The sequence below is a fragment of the Quercus robur genome, chromosome 8 (assembly GCF_932294415.1).
Source record: "Quercus robur chromosome 8, dhQueRobu3.1, whole genome shotgun sequence".
In the NCBI taxonomy this organism is placed as follows: domain Eukaryota; kingdom Viridiplantae; phylum Streptophyta; class Magnoliopsida; order Fagales; family Fagaceae; genus Quercus; species Quercus robur.
Genome location: NC_065541.1, coordinates 30,064,178 through 30,085,867, shown reverse-complemented (window position 1 = coordinate 30,085,867; position 21,690 = coordinate 30,064,178). Strand labels below are relative to the sequence as shown.

The 21,690-nt window shown below is 38.2% G+C and overlaps 1 protein-coding gene across 4 annotated transcripts; it reads left to right on the top strand.

The window, feature by feature from the left end:
• The first annotated feature begins 712 nt into the window (after window positions 1-712).
• On the top strand, window positions 713-21,657 carry LOC126695166 (sodium/calcium exchanger NCL2-like). 4 transcript variants are annotated; one of them, XM_050391823.1, is made up of 10 exons: window positions 715-989; window positions 1,089-1,205; window positions 2,463-2,663; window positions 15,533-15,714; window positions 16,544-16,689; window positions 16,788-17,052; window positions 17,420-17,565; window positions 19,293-19,548; window positions 20,042-20,341; window positions 21,140-21,657. In XM_050391823.1, exons 1-10 carry the CDS (start codon window positions 815-817, stop codon window positions 21,386-21,388), a joined length of 2,037 nt encoding a protein of 678 aa, XP_050247780.1. In that variant the 5' UTR covers window positions 715-814; the 3' UTR covers window positions 21,389-21,657. The 4 variants fall into 4 exon arrangements, with proteins under 4 accessions (XP_050247782.1, XP_050247780.1, XP_050247779.1 ...); XM_050391824.1 differs by having other exon boundaries at window positions 741-1,034; window positions 1,121-1,205; XM_050391825.1 differs by having other exon boundaries at window positions 713-1,205; window positions 21,183-21,298.
• Window positions 21,658-21,690: the final 33 nt, after the last annotated feature.

Here is a 21,690-nt window from a genome sequence, read left to right as displayed (position 1 = left end):
AATATCCAGGGTATTGTTATTGCGTGTGTGTACAGTGTACTAGGTAGCTTCTTGACATTGATACTAAAATGGACGCAAGTGGGTAGAAATGTGCCCATTAAAATAATATCCTAGGAAACACACAGTGGGTAGAAATGTGCCCATTAAAATAATATCCTAGGAAACACACAGTTATAATGAACTAAAAATGAAACTAAGTAATCCAATGGAGTTGGCCAAGTGGTTGGGCACTTGGTCTCAAAATGGCTGTTTTGAGTTTGACTAGAAGTTCCCTAGTTTAAGTCCGAGCACTAGCACTTTGAAAAAACTCCATGGGCCAGCAATTTACCCCATTATGGGTCCACCTGTCGTGAATAGTGATTAGTCTCTGGTTGAAAATTTTGAGAAAACACGGTGGGAACCAAAAAAATTGAAACCAAGTAACATTGTACATAAGCATGACTGATGGTTATGACGTCCTACCAAAATACTGTATATAATAATATATCTAATTGGCCAGTTAACCTTGTGCTTGATTTAAACATATTCTATAATTTTTTGCTTGCATGAATCTCTAGTCTTGCTTTTCAAAATTTCAAACAACTTACATATACGTAGTCCTTTTTCCTTTTTTTTTAAAAAAATTGGGGACAAGTATGTACTACCTAATCCACAAAAGCCAAATTGACCATATGAATGCAATGACAGTGGGGATGAATATTCGATAAACCAGATCAGCTAGTAAAATTGACTTTTCAAAAGTGACCAAATATATTCTCTAGCTAACGCCTTTTCCCTATCCTCCATTCTCTTATTCTGTTCAGTTCCAAGGCAAATGAGGAGCAATATTACCAAACTTGCATCTTTAATTCTTACTCTTTCAATAGTAATATTGGAGGTGCATGGACGCAGATCTCTGCGGTACAAGTCTTCTGATGAATTGGTTTCAGATGGTGTTCATCAAGCCGATGAATCTTCTTCACTTTTGCTTCTCAAAGGAATGGATTCTGGTGAGGAGTGCGAGCAATTGTATGGCTTCTTGCCATGCTCAAATAGTATGTTTGGCCATCTCTTCCTTATTGTAGTTTATGAATACTTGTTGTTCAAAGGAGAATCATTGGTGGCCGCTGGGGGCGAGCAGATATTCAAAATTCTGGGTCCTGGTATCTTTGGTGCGAGTGCCTTCCACGTCCTTGGTGCCCTTCCTGAGTCCTTAATTCTTCTTGGTATTCTATTTCTTTCTCACCCCTTCTTATTTTCTTTTTCTTTTTTTCTTTTTTATATTTATTAACATTTTCAAGTTCATGTCAAGACACATTTCTATCTTCTATTTTACATCTTTTTACTTTTGCCTATAAAATTTATAGTTTAATTAGAAAATCTCTCTTTCATCCAATACTTTTATGCAATGGAGATAGCTGACACATGTTTTAAAATGGTCATGTGTCACTCTTGTGTTTCATTCTATACTCAGGATTGAAACCTTAATCCCTGCTAATTCATCCACCAGTTTAAATGAGTTTTAAATTGGTTTGCACTACATTTGATGTGATTAATTATGGATAGTTCATAATTAATTATTATTATCTTATTACCTCACTAATTATACATCTTTTTCCCATCCAAAAAAAAAAAAAATTATACATCTTTTAAATGTTATGTTTGTATTTAGCAAGCTGGCAGGTTAGCATATATAGTTAGGTGTCGTGGACCGACCAGAATCTAGACTGGCTTAAAACTAGACCAACTAGTAGCTTATGTTACAAAATATTTGCGATTAACATGGTTTCTAATTTCTGGAAGTCCCAGAAACCAATAGAGCCTGGGGTGTGTGTGTGTTCGGAGCTCCAGTTCGAGCTGGTGGTACCCATAGGCTTACCCAACTATACCGTGGAGCGTGGGACAATAACTGCCACACGCAAGTCCCCTTTTTTTATTCTCAAAAAAAAAAAAAAAAAAAACATGGTTTCCAATTTATAGGAAAGAAAATTATATTATTTTAGGCCTCATGAGCAACGCCAGCTTTCCATGTGAGCAACATTTTTGATTGTCTGACTTGTAATCTTTTCTCTTATTGAGCTTGCTACACACACACACACACACCCAAAAAAAAAAAAAAAAAAGGAATTTTCCAGTAATTCACATGTTGATGATACTGTGATTACTTATCCACTTGCATTATGCAAATCATAGTTATTGGTATAGTCTTAATCATGACTATTAAATAAATAAATATATATATATATATATATTTATTTATTTATTTATTTAATAGTCATGATTAAGACTTATACCAATATATATATATAAGTCTTATTATACTTGTAATAAAACCTATGAAGAGTAATAATAGTGCAAGATCTTAAAAGTCAATAGGTCTTTGAGAAACAAAACTAAACCGCTACACGCAACACACTTTCACTAAAACCGATGATTCTTTTCATGATCTTTGAATTAAGATATTTCATCTCTCGCTGTATCAGCTTCGGGACTTTTGAACACGAAAGAGACTGCACAAGAGTACGTCTTCACTGGAGTTGGATTGTTGGCCGGGTCATCAATTTTCCTCTTGACAATTCTTTGGGGAACTTGTATTATCGCCAGCAGCCAAGACTTTTCAAATAGCTCTCAGTTTTCTAATTCCACACAAACATCACGTCAAAGACTTCATTCATTATTGACTGGTCTGCTCCTCCTTATTTATTTATACATGTCATTTACTTCTCGTATTTAGGATTTAAAAGAATTTATAGGCTTTGATTGATTTTTTGGGAAATTAAACAAATTTTATTAATTAACCAATTATGTATAATTTTATATAATTAGTTCAATTCCAGTTAATTATCATAGGTGAAAACTATTGGAAATATAACAGTGAATAAATAAGTTTGATTCAAGAATAATATCCCAAATGATAGCTAAAATATAAATTTTCAATATTAGTTAATAAAGAGAAGAAATTAGGATAATCTCACAGTGTTATAGAATCACACAAAGAGCGTTGTCCTTAGAAGTTGATTCGTGTCATCTAGAGTAAAACTTTGTGTGACTAGTTTTCTTGGTCAAACAATCCTTTAAGATTAAACTATAACATCAACCTTTGTGATGAACGCACTTCCACTCACAAAGATTCAAGAAAAACATTCTAATGCATTTCCTTAAAACAAAAATATAAATTACAAAAAAATATGTGGGAGGGAAAGAGAACATAATTTGTGTATCTAGAAAATATAGGGCAAAAGAAATCTTGTTGGAAATTGTGTTTCGATGGGGTATTATATAAGCAACTGATGACAATAATAGTTGATGATGCACAAAAATCGTTAGTGACCTGATTGTCCTCGATCACTCCAATGAGTACCTAAAGAACAAGAAACCAAGAACCAAACAGAGAGCACCAATGGGGTGCCAGCCAAAAACCCTTTGAAGGCTAAGTCAATAAATTAGAAATTTCCAAGAACTTTATAGCGAGAGAGCTAGGGATTTTCTGCATACCTGGGAGAAGAGGAGGTCTGATGCTTATATAATGGTAAGTAGTGAATCAAGATCCCTTGGATGTAGGGATTTTTCCTTGTAAGGAAGATCTAGAGTTAGGGTTTCTGAGATTTTAGGGTGTCTTTCCATACAAGGAAGATATGGGCGTGTAGTAGGGTTTTTGGATGTGATGCGCAAGATATTTCCATATGAGGAACTACATGTGGAGACTACATAAAGGATTGTGGAGCCCATCACCTTTGTCCGTCAGCACGACCATCTGTTCGTCGGTATGCAAATGAGGAGACATCGAATCACTCATTCGTTGGCTTCTATTCGTCTCATCATCACCCATCTGAAACATTGTCTCGATGGATCCTAAGGACAACAAGGTGACGAGCTTGTGGTCAGAAAACGTAGCTCATCCGTTGAGATAGCGTAGATGGGACCGTCAGCCCTTGTGAGTACTTAGCTAGAAGGGTGAGAAGGGAGTTTGGAGTCTATTGGGGTCACTTAGGACGGACGAATAATAAAATTTACTGCCACGCAAAAATACCCTCATCAATTGCCCCCTACTCTGTGACCCTTCGGCGTAGCTGAAGGGTCACAAAGCATATAGAATATTCTTGTCATTTAATGCTCCTCGTCTCGATAACCGATGTCATAAATGGGGGCAATAAAGTCTTTGCAACTTGTGGAATGACATGTGGCGTCTCATGATTGGTGGAAATGAAGCGTCGCATTGCTTCGTTTTTTGTGCCCTTCCGCCCTATAAGTATGCTTATACCCTCCAAGAGTTTACTTTCTTATTTTTACTAGAAAATTTCACTTAAAGCTCCTACTTTAATTGCATCCGTCTGTCTCTTTTGCTACTTTGTCACCATTGGCTTTCCCGCCATCGTCTTTTTAAGGTAACCTCTCATTCGCACTTGCTTTACTTCCCTTTTTTCAACCGTCATCCCCTGGTCATCAGTCTAGTATTTAGTTTGTGTGAGTGACCGCCTAGTTTCTTACTTATTGCTTATAGATGAGAGAATGTCAGGAGGTAGTATAGCGACATGTGGTCACGTCTTGTCTCTCCATCTGGATGACAAAGATGCTCATCTATCGAGAAATGTTCCTTTAACGGAGGAGTGGATGGGTTCCTTGGGAAGAGAGTCGTCCGTACATCTTTTAGAAGATGATTGGAAGGAGAAGTAGACGGAGAGATAAACAAGGAAGAGGAAGAATATAAGGAATATGATGAGGAGGACAGGGAGGAAGAAGATGGAGTGGAGGAGGAAGGAAAAGAAGAGGAAAAAGAGGAAATAGTGGAAGCTGACTGGGGAGGAGAAAGGAAAGTCGTGGCCACTGGCTCGTTGGGCGACGACTACAGGCCATTCATCCTTCCCAGCTTCTAGTCGGTGAATGATTTCCTCTCCAAAATGTCAAAGAAGGTTTTTAACAATTTGTGTCCCCATTACCAAATTCCAGACGATGTCCCTATCAGGATGGCGAGCAAGAGGGAGAAGTGTTATTCTAGTCAAACTGCAGACGTCGTCTTTTATGAGGCCATCTTAATGGTGGGGTTGAGGTTACCCCTCACAAAACTGTACCGACGGTTAGCAAACCATCTAGGCATGTTTGTTTGCCAGATTTACCTAAATGCCTAGAGGATTTTCCTTGGGGCAGAAGTGTTATAGGGTCAGTTGAGTGGAGGTCACCGTCACCTTACACTCGATGAGTTTTTCTTTTGTTATAAACCCCAACAAATTGCGGTTTCGAAGGGATTTTTTAACTTCATCATGTGCAAGTCGACGTTGAAATTGGTGACGAACGTCCCTAATTCCAATCGTGATTAGAGGAGCCGGTATTTTTTATTCAAGGCTCGAATTGGGTGTGTAGATCTGACAAATGGGATAGTATAGGGGACAAGTACGATAATACGTGGGGTATTTTGAACAAGTTTGGTGAGTCATCGGTTTTAGCATAATTCGTCTGTATCCCATTTCCTCATACTAACCCGTCATGTTTCCTTTTTCAGCCCAGGCATGTCTGTCGATTAGTGAGGAGGAGTTTGAATTTTTACAACACATCCTTGCCATCCAACTTATTCAGAGGAGCTGGTAGAGGTTGGTTACATTTGACAGCCTGCATGCTTTTGTGGCGAACCAAATCCAACGGATAAGGCAAGGAGGCTATACACTCAATCCCGATGACGTAAGTACTTATTCTCCATTCTCCTTTTAATGGTCCGTCCCTCCATAACTAATTCATTGATACTAACCTGTATATTTCTTTTCTCCCTTTTTAGAGATGGACCTGAGGACAAAAAAGGCTTTGAAGGTGAAGAAGGCTGCATCCCTTCAGCTTAAGGCTAGTAGCTTGTCGGCCCTTGCTTCTTAGACAAGTTAGAAGAGGAAGAACCAGGGCGATGGGGAGCGCCCATTAAAAAAGATCGTTAGCCAACCCGTCGCTTCAAGTCTGACAAGTCCTCAGGGTACTCCCAACCCTCCCTGTCATAGTGTGGGCAAGGGTTTAATGACGGCTCATAGCCCCGTCATTAACGAGCTCGTCGCTCTAATGGTCCCTCTTTTGGTGAAGGACAAGCAGCATGCCATACAAACGGCTTACTCCATCGTCAAGGATCTTGATCTCGACAAATGCTCTAAGCACAAGATGGAGGCTCTGGACTTCGGCCTTTTTGATTTGATGAGCGTGATTTATTCTAAGTTGCAATTTTACTCCGTCATGTATTGTAATTGTACTAACCGTCTGTCTTTACTAGGCTTCTGTGAGGATATGAGTACTTCAAATCCGGTGTGCCGCTAAGGAAGTCATCATCAAGCATTGAAGTGCCGTGTGGAAGAGGAGTCAGACTAGCTAAAGAAGTACAAAGAAGGGGCACGTACTCTTCATAGCAAAGTCAAAGCCTTAACAGAGTAGGTAAAGAAGCTCGATGGTGCTACCCATCGGGCTAAGGAGTTGACAGAGGCTAATTCCATCCTGACGGCTGAGGTGACTTCTCTCCGCAAGTCCATGGACAAGGCCAAAGCCGACACTGTCGAGGAGTACAAGGACTCACATCCATTCTTCAACTTGCTGGGATCTCAGTATGGCGAGGGCTTTGAGGACTTCAGAAAGCAAGCCGCCGTCCTCTTCCCTAACGTGGACATTTCTTTTGTCCAGATTAAGCTCACTGTTCCATCGACCCCTAGAGTGGATGACGAGGTGGTTGACGTTGAGGATAGGGATGAGGATGTGCCTGAACATGTCGTGGCCCCTCAAGTGGTTCAAGGTGACAGTCCACCTCAGGCTGAATAGGCAATGGGAAAGAAAGACAACACTGCCCCCACCGCTTAAAAAAGAAAGCTTCTATGTTTACTTTTCTTTTCTTCTTCTTCTTTTTGTAATTTTAATTCTAATTTGAGAATATTATGGGTGCCCTGTTTTGGCACATGTGAAATTTTAACTTTATCTTGAAACAATCATCGGTTTTATTTTACACATGGTTGTACGAATGCCTTCACTACTATCGTTCATTTTATGTAAAATTTTTCCTTCTCAATCATTTGTCTACCCTTTAGATATGACCTATGAATTTCTTTGGATTTTTAGAACAACCGTCGGTGTCCTCAGTGGTCCGTCCACCCCATGAATAGGACTTGGTAAATTTTAAGACCACGACACCTGTCAATGCCCTTAATAATCCGTCCACCCTGTGGGTAGGACTTGGTAAATTTTAACACTAAGACATCCGTCGATGTCCTTAATGGTCCATCCACCCTGTGGGTAGGACTTGGTAAATTTTAAGACCAAGGCACCCACCGATGTCCTTTATGATCCATCCACTGCGTAGGTAGGACTTGATTACTTTTTGATCAAGGCACCCGTCGATGTCCTTGATGATCTATCCATCCCGTAATCAGGACTTGATAAAAAAATTTTACCAAGGCACTCGTCAGTGTCCTTAAAGATCTGTCCATCTCGTAGGTAGGACTTGATAAATTTTTTACCAAGGCACCCGTCGATGTCCTTGATGATCCGTCCATCCCGTAAGTAGGACTTGATAATTTTTTTACCAAGGCACTTGTCAGTATCCTTGAAGATCCATCCATCTTCTAGATAGGACTTGATAATTTTTTTACCAAGGCACCTATTGGTGTCCTTGATGATCTGTCCATCCCGTAGGTAGGACTTTGGGTTTTTGTGACCAAGGCACCTGTTGGTGTCCTTGGTGATCCATCCATCCATCCCGTAGGTAGGACTTATGATTTTTTTTTTTTTTTTGTGACTAGGTACACGTGGATATATTTGGTCATTCGTCCACCTCGTAGGTAAGACTTAGGATTTTTGTAGACAATTTCTTAAAAGGTAGATCCTTAACAAAAGGTACGAATAATGTAGATAATATGTCTGATAATCCTCAAGATTCTTATTTCAATAATCAAAAAATATAATATCCTACTTTAACAATAGAAAAAGAAAAGCAATAACATAGTTTGTAGTTGTCCACTATTGGTAGTATTTCCACAGGTGCTCGGTGTTCTACGGGTGATGGAGTATTTGCCTGTCGAGGGTCTCCAAGCAGTTGGTCCCTTTTCTATGGTAGCCACAATCCTGTAGGGTCCTTCCCAATTGAGGCCTAACTTACCCTGCGTGGGGTTTTTGGTAGCTATCGTCACCTTCTTTAGGACTAGGTCCCCGACTTGAAAAAGTCAAGGTTTGACCTTGATGTTATAGTGCTTTTTCATTTGGTCCTAATAACGCGCGATCCGTTGCTCAACTGTCACTCTAACCTCATCCAGAAGGTCTAATTGTAGGCGCATTCCCTCTTCGTTCCTTCTTTCTTCATGGTGGGATACCTTGTAGCTGGTCAATCCAACTTCTGCCTGGATGATGGCTTCACGCCCAAACGCAAGGTGGAAAGGTGTTTCGCCAGTAGGCATGCGAGTCGTTGTCCGGTATACCCATAGCACACTTGGTAGTTCGTCTGGCCATATACCATTTACCCCCTCGAGCTGAGTCTTGATCATCTTCAGTAAGAATCGGTTTGTAACCTCAACTTGACCATTGGCCTGAGGGTGGGCAGGGTAGGAATAGTGGTTTTTGATCCCCAACTGTTAGCAAAAGTCCTTCAATGTATCGTTATCGAACTACTTTCCATTATTAGAGACGAAGACTCTAGGGATGCCAAAGCAGCAAATGATGCTTTTCCAGACGAAGCCTCAGACATTCTTCTCGTTGATAGTGGCCAAGGGTTCTGCCTTAACCCATTTAGTAAAATAGTCGATTCCTACGACGAGGAACTTGAGTTGTTGCATTGCCATGGGGAAGGGCCACATTTTGTTGAGCCCTCATTAAGCGAATGGCCAGGGAGCATTCATTGGGGTAAGTTGTTCCAATGGTTTCCGTATGATGTTATTGAAGTGTTGGCATTTGTCGCACACCTTCACGTAGGACTGAGTGTCATTTTGCATAGTGGGCCAATAGTACCCTACTCGTATGAGTTTATGAACCAACGATTATGTTCTCGAATGATTTCCACATACTCCCTCGTGGACTTCCCTCATGACGTGGTTTGTTTCGTCGAGGACCAAGCATCTTAGGTACGGACGAGAGAAACCCCTTTTGTAAAGGATAACCCCAACCAACGCAAAACGTGACGACCACACCTTCAACCTTCGAGAAGCATTATGATCTTCCGGAAGCGTCCCATTCATGAGGTAAGAGACAATTGGTACCATCCAGTCGGCTCCCGTAGGGATCACCTGTACATCTATTTTGTCCATGGTAGGTGAGTATTAAACAAAGGATAGTACCTGCCTGGTGTTGACCATGTGTTATGCAGATGCTGCTTTGGCTAACTGGTCAATTTGCTTACTCTCTTCCCTCGGGATTTACACAAATTTAGCCAATAACTTATAGCTTACCCTTTCTTTGACCATGCTTAGGTATTCCTTCATCCGTTCCCTTTTGGCCTCGTAGTCTCCGTTAATTTGTCTGATGATAACTTGCAAGTTGCTATGCATGACTACTGACGAAGCCCCTACCACTTTAGTTAGGTCGAGGCCCGTGGGGACTGTTTCATATTCGACCTCGTTGTTGGTTGTCGGAAACTGGAGACGGACCACACAATCTATCAAATCTCCTTCTGGTGATTGCAGGACAACCCCAACTCCCCCAGCACGTTGGTTGGATGAGCCATTCGTCCATACCATTCATGTCATTGGTCTTTCGTCCTCATATTCCTTTGTCGTGAATTTGGCAATGAAGCTGGCCAAGGCTTGGGCCTTGATCACAGTTCTTTGTCGATACAATATGTCGAACTCGCCGAACTCTATCGCCCATAAGACCAATCGTCTACCTGCCTCCGAATTGTTCATCGCCCTTTGTAAGGGTTTGTCCATCTGGACCACTATGGTGTGTGTTTGGAAGTATGGCCTGAGCTTTTGGGCAGCCATGACCAGGGCGAAAGCTAACTTTTCCGTAAGGGGGTATCTTCCCTCTACCCCGAAGCGCTCAATTAGTATAGTAGATAGGTAGTTGCACGCGACTCTCTTCCCAAATGAAAGCTGAACTGACGGCCGTTGGGGATACGACCAAGTAGAGGGAAAGCTTTTCATCGAGTTTAGACAGACTAGGTGGTGGTGGGGACGCAAGGTATGTCTTTAGCTCCTTGAAGGCCTTCTAACATTCGTCGGTCCATTTGAAGGCTTTCTTCAGCATTTTGAAGAATGGTAGGCATTTTTCCATCGCCCTAGAGACGAACCTGTTGAGAGTCGCAACCTTACCATTCAGGCTTTGTACCTCTTTGAAGTTTTTCGGAGGTGTCATCCCCAATATGGCCTGAATTTTGTCGAGGTTGGCCTTCACGCCTCGTTGTGATACCATAAAGCTCAGAAACTTGCTTGACGACACTCCAAATACACATTTGCTGGGATTGAGCTTCATATTGTAGTGGCGTAGGGTTTCAAATGTTTCTCAAAGATCATTCAGGTGACGGTCCTCCTTCGCGCTCTACATGAGCATGTCATTCACGTATACCTCAACATTCCGCCTAATCTGCTAGACGAACATCCTATTCACAAGCCTTTAATACATTTCCCCCGCATTCTTCATTCTGAATGGCATGAACTTATAGCAAAAGAGCCCTTGGCTCGTGAAAAATAAAGTCTTTTCTTCGTCAACTTCGTCCAACCTGATCTGGTCGTAGCCAAAAAATGCGTCCATGAAACTCAATAGCTGGTGCCCAGTTGTCAAGTTGACGAGGAGGTCAATACGCAGAAGTGGGCAACTATCCTTTGGTCAGGCTCTATTTAAGTCGGTGAAGTCTACACACAACCTCCATTTGCCATTCACCTTTTTTACCATCACTATATTGGCCAACCAACCATTTTGGGTAATATACCTCCTTGATAAAGTCTACTTCTAGTAACTTACAAACTTCTTCCGCTATGGCCTTGTCTCTCTCTAGGGCAAAAACTCTCTTCTTCTATCTGACGGGAGGGAAGGATGAGAACACATTGAGCTTGTGAACCACGACGCTTGGATTGATTCCCGGCATGTCCTTAGTGAAGACGTCCTAATTATTCTTTAGGAAGAGGGCAAGCTCCTTGGGGACTGAAGGGTCGGCCTGTGTACTGATACGGGTGATTTGACCCGAGAAGTTGTTGTCCAGGTAGATTTCTTCCAGGTCTTCCGTCGGTTCTACCGTAACCCGCTGCCTTTCGATGTTTAATGCTTGTAGGCGATCGTCCATCTCTAGCATAGCTATGTAGCATTTGCGAGCTGCCATCAGGTCTCTATGTGATTCTCTAATCCCATACTCCATTGAGAATTTCACCAGTAAGTGGTACGTAGACGTCGTTACTCTCCATGAGTCGAGTGTAGGTCGCCCGATGATGGCGTTGTAGGTAGAGGAGCAATCGACAACTAGGAAAGTGACCTCCTTAGTGAGCTTCTGAGGGTATGTCCCAATGGTCACCGGTAGGGTGATGGTTCCAATGAGGAAGACCTTGGTACTGCCAAATTCAACTAGCGGTGTGTCCGAAGGCAGAAGACTCTTCTTGTCGATCCCATTGTCTTCGGAACTCCCATTGTCTACTAGCACCAGTCAAGTGTTGAAGTCTACTATTGACAGGTTGATGACCAGGGCATCATCATAAGGGTGGTGGAGTCATCGGACATCCTCTTTTGTGAAGCTGATGGCCAGGTTGTTGACCCTAGTCATTTTAGGTGATTGGCCCGAAATCTGGACACTCTGCACCATCCGCAAATATGTCTTCCTTTCCTTCTTAAAGGAGCTAGCCAACGTACTTCATCCTACGATCACCCTTATCTCTCCAAGTGGAGCCTTAGGTCTTTCTTCGACCTGTTGGTTAGGTTCGGGGTCCCTTGATGGGTTTTCTTCGCCCCTAACGAACCATTGTAACTTTCCTTGCTTGGTGAAGACTTTAATCTGCTGCTTTAAGTCGTAACACTCAAAAGTGTCGTGCTCATGGTCCCAATGAAAGTGGTAGTACTTGTTTCTGGGCCTTTTGTTCGAGTCGCCCTTCAGCTTGTCTAACCAAGTCAACGTTGCATCTTCCCTTATCTATATGAAGACTTGGTTAAATGGGATGTTTAGTGGCGTGAAGTTGACCGTCCTGCCGGATGGAGGTCTCGACCTCCTATCATCCCTTTGGTCATTCGTCTAGGCTGATTTCCTTTCTCTGTCCTGACGGTGATCCTCTTGCCTTTCCCTCTTCTTCGGCTTGCTCCCTCCGGCAATCATGGCATCCTCTACATTCATGTATTTAGTAGCTTTGTACAACATGTCGACCATCGTCTTCAGGTCGTTCTTGTAGATGGAGAAAAAGAATTCTCGTTATTAAAGCCCTTAGTGAATGCAGTGACTAAGACTTTGTTGTTGGCCTCGTTGATCAAAAAGGCCTCTTTGTTGAAACAACTCACATATGATCTCAAGCTTTCATCGTCTCATTGCTTGATGTTCAACAAGCTCGCTAAAGACCTCTTGTACCTCTGCCTCCAATGAAGTGGGTGATAAAATGTCCGCTCAACTCCTTGAAGGTAGAGACGATGTTGAGGGCTAGCCTGCTAAACTATATCCTTGCTGGTCCTTTAAGCATAGTGGGGAATACCCTGCACATGATCTCATTCGGAACTCCTTGTAGGTGCATAAGAGTCTTGAATGAATCTAGATGATCGAGTGGGTCCCATGAGCCATCATATATTTCCACCTACGGCATCCAGAACTTGGCTGGAAGGGGGAAAGAAGTTACCTACACTGTAAAGGGCAAGTTAGTCCGCTAAACTATCTCGTCTAGGTTGGTGGATACCCGTCCCCTCATGGTGTTCATTGTCATGTCCATCTTTTCCTTCATCATTTGCATGTCATGCACCATGTGCATTGTGTTGCTCTCCAGTTCCAACGAACGATCAGTGTCGTTCAGCACGTCTCACCTGCTGGGGATATTGCTTTCCTCCTAGTCTTCCCTCTCTCGCCAATCTCCTATTAGGAGATGACTGCCGTTCTGTTCTTTGTTGTCCCACTCATCGTGCTAATCCTCGGGACGTCATTCGTTACTCTGGTTTAGTTGTTGCTCTAGCTCCTAGTTGCGTTGGGTGAGCCGTTCAACTGCTGCCGCTAGGGTTCGCACCTGTCTCTCCAATGCATTAGAGGGGTTTCCTGTCTCCTAGTTAATGGTAGCCACTAATTGCGTCTGAACCATGCAACTTTTTGTCTTAGAAGTGGTGATATGGCTAATCATTCAGTTCCCATAAACGGCGCCAACTAATGATGCACAAAAATCGTCAGTGAGCTAATTGTCCTCGATCGCTCCAATGGGTACCTGAAGAATAAGAAACCAAGAACCAAATAGAGAGCACCGATGGGGTGCCAGCCAAAAACCCTCTGAAGGCTAAGTTAGTAAATGAGGAATCTCCAAGAACTCTATAGTGAGAGGGCTAGGGATTTTCTGTGTACCTAGGAAAAGAGGAGGTCCTATGCTTATATAGTGGTGAGCAGTGAATCAAGTTCCCTTGGATGTAGGGACTTTTCCTTGTAAGGAAGGTCTTGAGCTAAGGTTTCCAAGATTTTAGGGTGTTTTTCCATACAAGGAAGATATGGGCGTGTAGTAGGGTCTTTGGTCATAATGTACAAGATATTTCCGTATGAGGAACTACGTGTGGAGACTACACAAAAGATTGTGGGGCCCATCACCTTTGTCCGTCGGCATGTCCATCCGTTTGTCAATATGCAAATAAGGAGACATCGAATCACTCCTTCATTGGCTTCTATGCGTCGTGTGTTCACCCGTTTGAAACATTGTCCTGACGGATCCTAAGGACAGCATGGGAATGGGCTTGTGGTCAAAAAACGTAACCCATTCGTCGAGATGGCATAGATGGGACCGTCAACCCCTGTGAGTACTTGGCTAGACAGGTGAGAAGGAAGTTTGGAGTTTATTGGGGCTAGCCCACTAAAAAACAATCAAATGCCACATTGTTTTGAATTAATTTCCATTACTCTTTGTACACTGTACACACTAAGTTGGGTGCTCTTTGGGGTGGACAACTCTACACTTTCACTTAGAGTCACAAGTAACATGAGCAATATCATTGTGCGAATAGGAGTAAAACATAAACTTAGAGTGACAAATGAGAAACGAGAGCAAAGCTATAAAACCATTTTGCCCTTTGGGTGTCCTCACTTTAGATTTTATATTATAAATTTTTTTTTTTCCTTTGAATACTCATTTTAAATTATAATTATAATTAATACACTATTATATCTTTTATTCTAGTCTCAAATACTATATACACATGTGTGTGTGTGCGCGCATGCACATGCATACATGTGTATAAGGGCGGAGCCACGACTTGGAGTTTGGAGGGGGCAGCTTTGCTACTGGCTACACGTAGTAGCTCTGGCTGTTGACTCTTCTACTTAATCGCTAATGAGTTTTATTTATTTATTTGTGTGTTTTTGATGTGTGTGTTGCTTCTAGGTAAGGACAAAATTATTTCATTTAAAATTTTTTAAAGGGTTGAACTGATTATTTTGGGTAAAATTGGTTAACTAAGCTTAATTGTTTTTAGTTTTACTAATGGTAAATTTGCCGTTGGCCTAATTTTTTTGGACTTGTATATTTTGTTTTAAATTTTAGATATATAAATTTTTTTTATGACCTTTAAAAAGAAGAAAATGCTAGAGTTATAAACTTTTTTTACAAATTGCTGATGTGGTGAGTGGTGAGTGGTTATTGGTAAGTTAAAAAGTGATGTTAGTAGTAAGCCTAGATGCTAACTAATAAAATGATGTAGAAAATTTTGTGTTTGTAGCATTACTCGTAAAAGAATCAATGATAATATTAAGAAGGCTACTGGCTACACGTAGTAGCTCTGGCCGCTGACTCTGCTACTTAATCGCTAATGAGTTTTATTTATTTATTTGTGTGTTTTTTATGTGTTTGTTACTTCTAGGTAAGGACAAAATTATTTCATTTAAAATTTTTTAAAGGGTTGAACTGATTATTTTGGGTAAAATTGGTTAACTAAGCTTAATTGTTTTTAGTTTTACTAATGGTAAATTTACTGTTGGCCTAATTTTTTTGGACTTGTATATTTTGTTTTAGATTTTAGATATATAAATTTTTTTTATGACCTTTAAAAAGAAGAAAATGCTAGAGTTACAAACTTTTTTTACAAATTGCTGATATGGTGAATGGTTATTGGTAAGTTAAAAATTAATGTTAGTGGTGGGCCTAGATACTAACCAATAAAATGATGTAGAAAATTTTGTGCTTGTAGCATTACTCATAGAAGAATCAATGATAATATTAAGAAGGCAAAGCCTAATTTTATAGAACAAAATTGCTAAAATTAGTACCTATGTAATACTAATATTTTTAAAAAAATTTAGGAGGGACCATTGCCCCCCAAGGTCCAACTGTGCTTCTGTCCGTGCATGTGTATAAATATATATACATATTGTCTCCCTTGAAATCAAATCCTGACTCTGTCACTGTGTATACATGATCATCACTGCAATTCCATGAGCTTGTTTTCACCTTGTACTATTTTCTCCTAATTGCAGGTTGTGGTATCAGTACAGATTTGGAGACATGTTACACTGCCAGGATTATGGCCCTCTCAGTCATACCATTTATCATCGTCCAGTCTCTAAAGATATTTTCTTCATCTTCTGCGGAACGCATCGTTATCTTGATTGCTATTGTTGTTTCTACAGTATTCCTATTCCTATACTTCTCTTATCAGGTATTTCATTCATTATTAATCTCTTTTTTAGTACTCGAGATTATATAAGTCTTATGTGAATTTTGATTGTCAAGGTACTGAGTGGGGCTATAAGTTTAGTCTCACATCATATAAGTATTAAGTTGGTCCATTTGGATTATATAAGCAAAAGTCCTTTTGAGATATTGTGCAAATGTACTGGCAAACTGTGAAGCATATTACTCATCTACACGTGCTTGCTTTTGGAGTTCTAATTGAATTAGGTGTATTCATTGCTGTTAAAACGTGTCATTTTATATATTTGTGTTTTAAAATAAGAATATGTTGGCTCAAAATATGAAGATATTAAAGTAAACTTTTTAGACAAAATGATCGAAATATCATTTGATCATTACATTTATATCACTTGTTTTGGTACACTTCTTTCATATTACATGTTTGGTCAATTAATCAATCATGAAAAGTTGTTCTCATTTTAGGAAAAAAATAAAAGATAAAGTAAAACGATGTCCACGATATTTTCACAACAAATTTTAATTAGATAATAGACTGTACATTGGTGGGGGGAAAATGATGTTAGTATGGGCCTAAATTAAAACTTGTAGCAGCATGCAATTTATGATTTATTGTGAAATATTGTAAAGATATTAAAATGATAATGTAACTGATATCATCTAGGGTGGTTCATATACAAATAAATTTTCTTAAATTTTATGTCAACACATTATTATTCTTATGAATTTACTGAGTTTGCATGTTTTATTATTTGGTTTTTTATAATTCTCAAATATATATACTCTTTTATACTTCTCAAATATATATACTCTTAAATGTTTATAAAAATTTACAGATCTTCGAGCCTTGGATTCAGAAAAGAAGATTAGAATTTGTGAAACATAAAAATTTAATATTAAGCATTTTACAACATGTACAAAAACATGCCCTAGGAAATATCCTCACTGCCGATGGGGCACCAAATGTAAATGCGATAAAGAGGTCAGGTTTTGTGAGATACTCTAAACTATTTTACTTTGAAATCCTTCAGTTCAAATAGGTTTACGAGTTGACCAATAATTATGCATTATGTATTGCAGGCTATTTGAGGAGGTAGATCGAGATGGTGATAATATTATATCACCTTCTGATTTGAGAGAACTGCTTCTTGAAATAAAATTTACTGGAACATCTATTGATAAGGAGAAAGAAATTGGAAAAGTGATGAAAGAATTTGACCTTGATGGTGACCAAAAAATCACTATGGATGAATTCGTCACTGGCTTCACAAAATGGCTCGATGAGACAGAACATGCTATAGATAAGCAATATTTCTCAAAAAAGTCCTTAAAGGACGTATATCAGGTAAAGTCCTCTTATTCTCGTGAGTTGTGACAAATTTCATAAATTCAAGTCTAAATTAAATAAAAATTTAGGGTCTATTTGGATTGAGGGAGAATAGAGAGGGAGTACGGAGGGAAGTAGAGTAAAATTGGCTGAAAGCAGACTAATTTTGGGTCAATTCTTATTTACTCTACTCTACTCTTCTCTCCCTCCCTCTTTCTCAATCCAAACAAACCATTAATATATATATATATATATATTTTTTTTTTGATAAGATTAATATATTGATATCCTCCAAGTATATATATCATTAAATCTCTAAGATGTGAAGTCTTTGTGGTTCTTCTGGGTTTCCATTTTTTTGTTTACTTCAGTTTTGTTTGCATAGGTTTTTGGACCTTGGCTTCTAAACAGAAGGAGAGAAAGAGAAATGACAAAAGACCTTATACAAGAAATATTAAGACATGTTCAAAGCAATGTTGTAGGAGGCCTTCTCAAAGAAGACGGCACACCGGATACAAATAGTATTAAAAGGTCATTCCTCAATTCTATATTATATAGTAATTTATTTATTTAAGTGCATTAAGGTATTATGATATTGGAATTTATTTTATCAAATTTTTTAAAAAAAACATTCAAAATAATTAAAGGCAAGTAACACAAGACACAAAATTTAAGGATAAGACCTGAATTAATGTTGTCTACTCATAGTTTGAAAAATATTACTTTACCGACTTGAGATTAGTTCTGGTATGAAGAAAAATATTACTTTACCGACTTGAGATTAGTTCTGGTATGAAGTCGTTGCCCACCTTATTATTTTCAATGTTAAAAATATGGAGGAAAAAATTAAGAAAAAGAAGGAAATGAAGACCTAAAAGTGGTATTTATGAAAATTATGGAAGTTTTTATACTTTGGCTCAAAAACACTTAAAATTTTACAAAACAGTCAAATATCCCAATAAAATTTTGAGGGGGAAAAAACACAACCTACTGTAATACAAAGTAATTCTTGCAAAGCTATTTCTTCCAATTTCTTTCTATTTCATCTTTCTTACAAAAAAACAAAAAAATTCTCTCTTTTCCTCTTTTCTTTTTCCTTTGTTTGTACTCCGTGTCTTGGTTGAAGATGCGACAAAGCAGCATCGTGCCTATAAGTCTTATTCGATATGCTATATTTTACTTCTGGAGCAAACCTAAATGGATAGTAATCGACTAGCTTCTTCATCAGCATACATAATGACTAGCTTCTTCGACTTCCCATATAATGTATCAATTAATCCTTGTTGCACTATGATATCTTTGACAGTGACTTGTCAAAGATTAAAATTATTTTTCTCGTTTAAGAGCTCCACCCCAATGCCTATTTGTTTTGAAAAGCATGCAAAATAATTAAAGTCAAGTGACACAAGTCTCAACTTTTAACATGCTTCGACAAACTCTATTCCTACATCTCATGAGCAATGCCAATAAAAAATCCACTGTCAATAACAAGGATTACAAACATACTCACAGAGTCTTACTAAATCTCACAAATAAAAACTAACTCAAAACCCCTAATGCACCAAAAGGTACTCTTACCCACATACAGAAGTGAAATTTTAATCTTTCAACTCTCTCACACGCTACAAGATTATACCATCGAACCCTTTAATCACTATTCGTTTGTACATAGGAAATACATTTTTAGTGGAAAATGAATGTAGCAGAACCTTTTTAATAATGAAGGAGCATTTTTTCCACACCAAAAATATTAAAATATGTAACTAAGTCAAAGTAGGAAATCTCCAAATTGTTCCCCTTAATGGGCAGGACTTTAACATTTGGTGTGAGAAATGTCATTTTACAAACTACTTAGCGGTTATCATGTCCATCAGCGAAACCCATGAAACATCAGAAGCATGTTGGCTTGGTTGTAATGTAGGTGAGGCCCGAATTGTTGAACATGTAGTTCAAATCCTATAATTTAATGGAAAAGGGGAAAACGGAAAATAAAATGAAATTACTCTAGAGCCAAGTAAAATATTAGAGAAACCACAATATTATGTACTCTATGTATGTTGTTTAATTATCCAACTTGGATCTAATGTCAGTCATTCAAGGCCCATTTGATAAGAAATTTCTAGTAACGTTGTTTTTAAGTATTGTGAAAATACGTATGAGTGAAAAAATGTTGTGAAAATACATGTTGTGGTGGACGGATCATTATTTTAGTTAGTCATATATTGCTTGTTCTCTATAATGAATTCAATGTTTTATAGGTTGTTTGAGAAAATGGAACACGACAGCAATAATTGCATATCGCAACATGAACTAAAAGAACTAATTGCGGATATCAAGTTTGGCAAGCTTCCTTTAGATGTGGAGGAAGCAGTTCTTAAATTGATTGAAGAACTTGACACTGATGGTGACCATCTGATTAATGAAGATGAATTTGTTTCTGGATTTGCTAAATGGCTTGACACAACTGACAATCAGGATCTTTCTACAACTGAGTCTCAAGATGATATCTACCAAGTAAATCCACGGTTCACCTTTATACTTCATTTGGATTTCAAAAATGCAAAATTATGACTACTTAAGAAATTACAATCCTTTCTCAAGTAAATATAACAAGTTTCACTTCATTCCTCTCATTCTATATATGATTCTGTCAAAATTGATGAGAGATTGATTGATGCACAAAAGCATGAAAGAGAGAGCAAATAAACAAAGGTTTATGTGATTAGGCCAAATGATCTACATCCATGGTGAAAGCTCTTGATGGCTTGATATTTGATATTAAGCTCTTATGTTACAATGAAATCAATGTAGGATTTATATACTAGAGAGCCCTAGACTAACTCTAGGCAAACTATAGACTAACTCAAAGTTAATTTGTTTGTTAGACAAGTACATGAACCTAAAATTGGTTTGATCTTCTTGGACCATAATATGCCTAACAGATTCAAATGGAGGATGAATATTTATTCAAAAACTAATTTGATATGAATTTGGAAATGTTATGCAGAAAACTTGGGAAGCGACGGACAAGTTGGTGGACGAAAAGATAGGCAATGCAGTTGTTGACAACTCTTTACAGGCATGGTTCAAGGCTATGATGCTATTGGTGCTTGGCATTGCTCTATTAGCGATTTTAGCGGAACCTCTGATAGAGAGCGTTCAAAGTTTCTCTAAATCTGCAAGTATACCATCTTTCTTCATCTCATTTATTTTAGTCCCGTTGGCTACCAACACTAGAGCATCAGCATCAGCTATAAAGGAAGCTAGACGTAAGAAGCCAAGAACTACTTCTTTGACATTTTCTGAGGTTTGTTCTCTCCCTTCCATTATTTAAAGTTCATTTTAAGAAAAAAACTAAAATAAAAGTGAAAAATTTCATCGTACATTTATATCGTAAAATGATTCTTATATATTTTGTTCCTTGTCATTTTATATGTGTGTCTCCTACTATTTGTATATTTGAATATTATTTGATAGTTTCTAATTTCTATTATATTATAATATATTTATAATAATAGATGAACAATTAAGATTAAAACATTAAATAGGTATGGTATATACAATAAAAATAATGATGATGATGATAATAATAATAATAATAATATAAAAGTGTATTGTAGAATGACTATATCTTAATTTTTTTTTCTGGTCATTCTATTTTCATATCTTGAAAGCTGTATATTTGAATAATTTGATAGATCATGTGTAGATTAATGACGTTAAATCTAGGTTTTTAAACATTGTTACTTCTCACTTTACCCTTTTTCTATTCATGAAGACTTGCATTAAATGTTCTACTAAATTCTAAATTGTACCCTCTAAGGTTAGGATCATTTATTTTAAAATTTTTGGCTTCCATCCCAAATATTATATAGCATTTTGAATATGATACTTTCATTTGTACTAGTTGATGAGGTCAATAAGTGTCAAATAAACATGCAATCTTTGTAGTTGGTCCTGTTAAAATATTCCGCATTGTTATATATGAAAAAAAAATAACAATGTTTCTCAAAAATAAAAACAATTAACAATATTTACTGAATAAAAAAATTAAAAATTGCCGCTTCCAAATTAAATTTATTAGCTTGTTGATTTACTATTGCAGATTTATGGTGGAGTATTCATGAACAACATTCTTGGCTTTTCAGTTCTTTTAATCCTAATATATGTGCGTGAATTGACTTGGGAATTCTCTGCTGAAATGCTGGTAGTTCTTCTTGTTTGCGCAACAATGGGCCTTATTGCGAGCTTTCGCCCTACCTTCCCCATTTGGACATCATTCTTGGCGTACCTTCTATATCCATTATCTTTGCTCCTAGTTTATTTTTTCAATGATGTTCTCAATTATACTTAATTAAGGGACAAATATGCTTCTTTTTTTGAATTTTTTATTGGGTGGTGGGGGGATTAAGAGAATTTTGGCCCAAGGTTTAAAACTTACCAAATGCATGAGATTAAGATTACAACGAGAATCTCCCCCACCCCCCCCCCCCCCCAAAAAAAAAAAAAAAAAAAAAAAAAAGATGTAGTTACAACTCACGTATAGATGCACGAGAAAGATTATTTTTCTTTGCATTCATTTTTAAATAAATATTTGCAATCAATTAGCAATTATGCACATTATTATTTTTGTTGATGTAGTTGATACTTGATAGT

Coding starts and splice junctions, on each gene's coding strand:
- LOC126695166 (XM_050391822.1), top strand. CDS start 815: ATGAGGAGCAATATTACCAAACTTGCATCTTTAATTCTTACTCTTTCA. Junction 1,206..2,462: donor TGAGTCCTTAATTCTTCTTG/GTATTCTATTTC, acceptor TCGCTGTATCAG/CTTCGGGACTTTTGAACACG. Junction 15,715..16,543: donor TCCTATACTTCTCTTATCAG/GTATTTCATTCA, acceptor AAAAATTTACAG/ATCTTCGAGCCTTGGATTCA.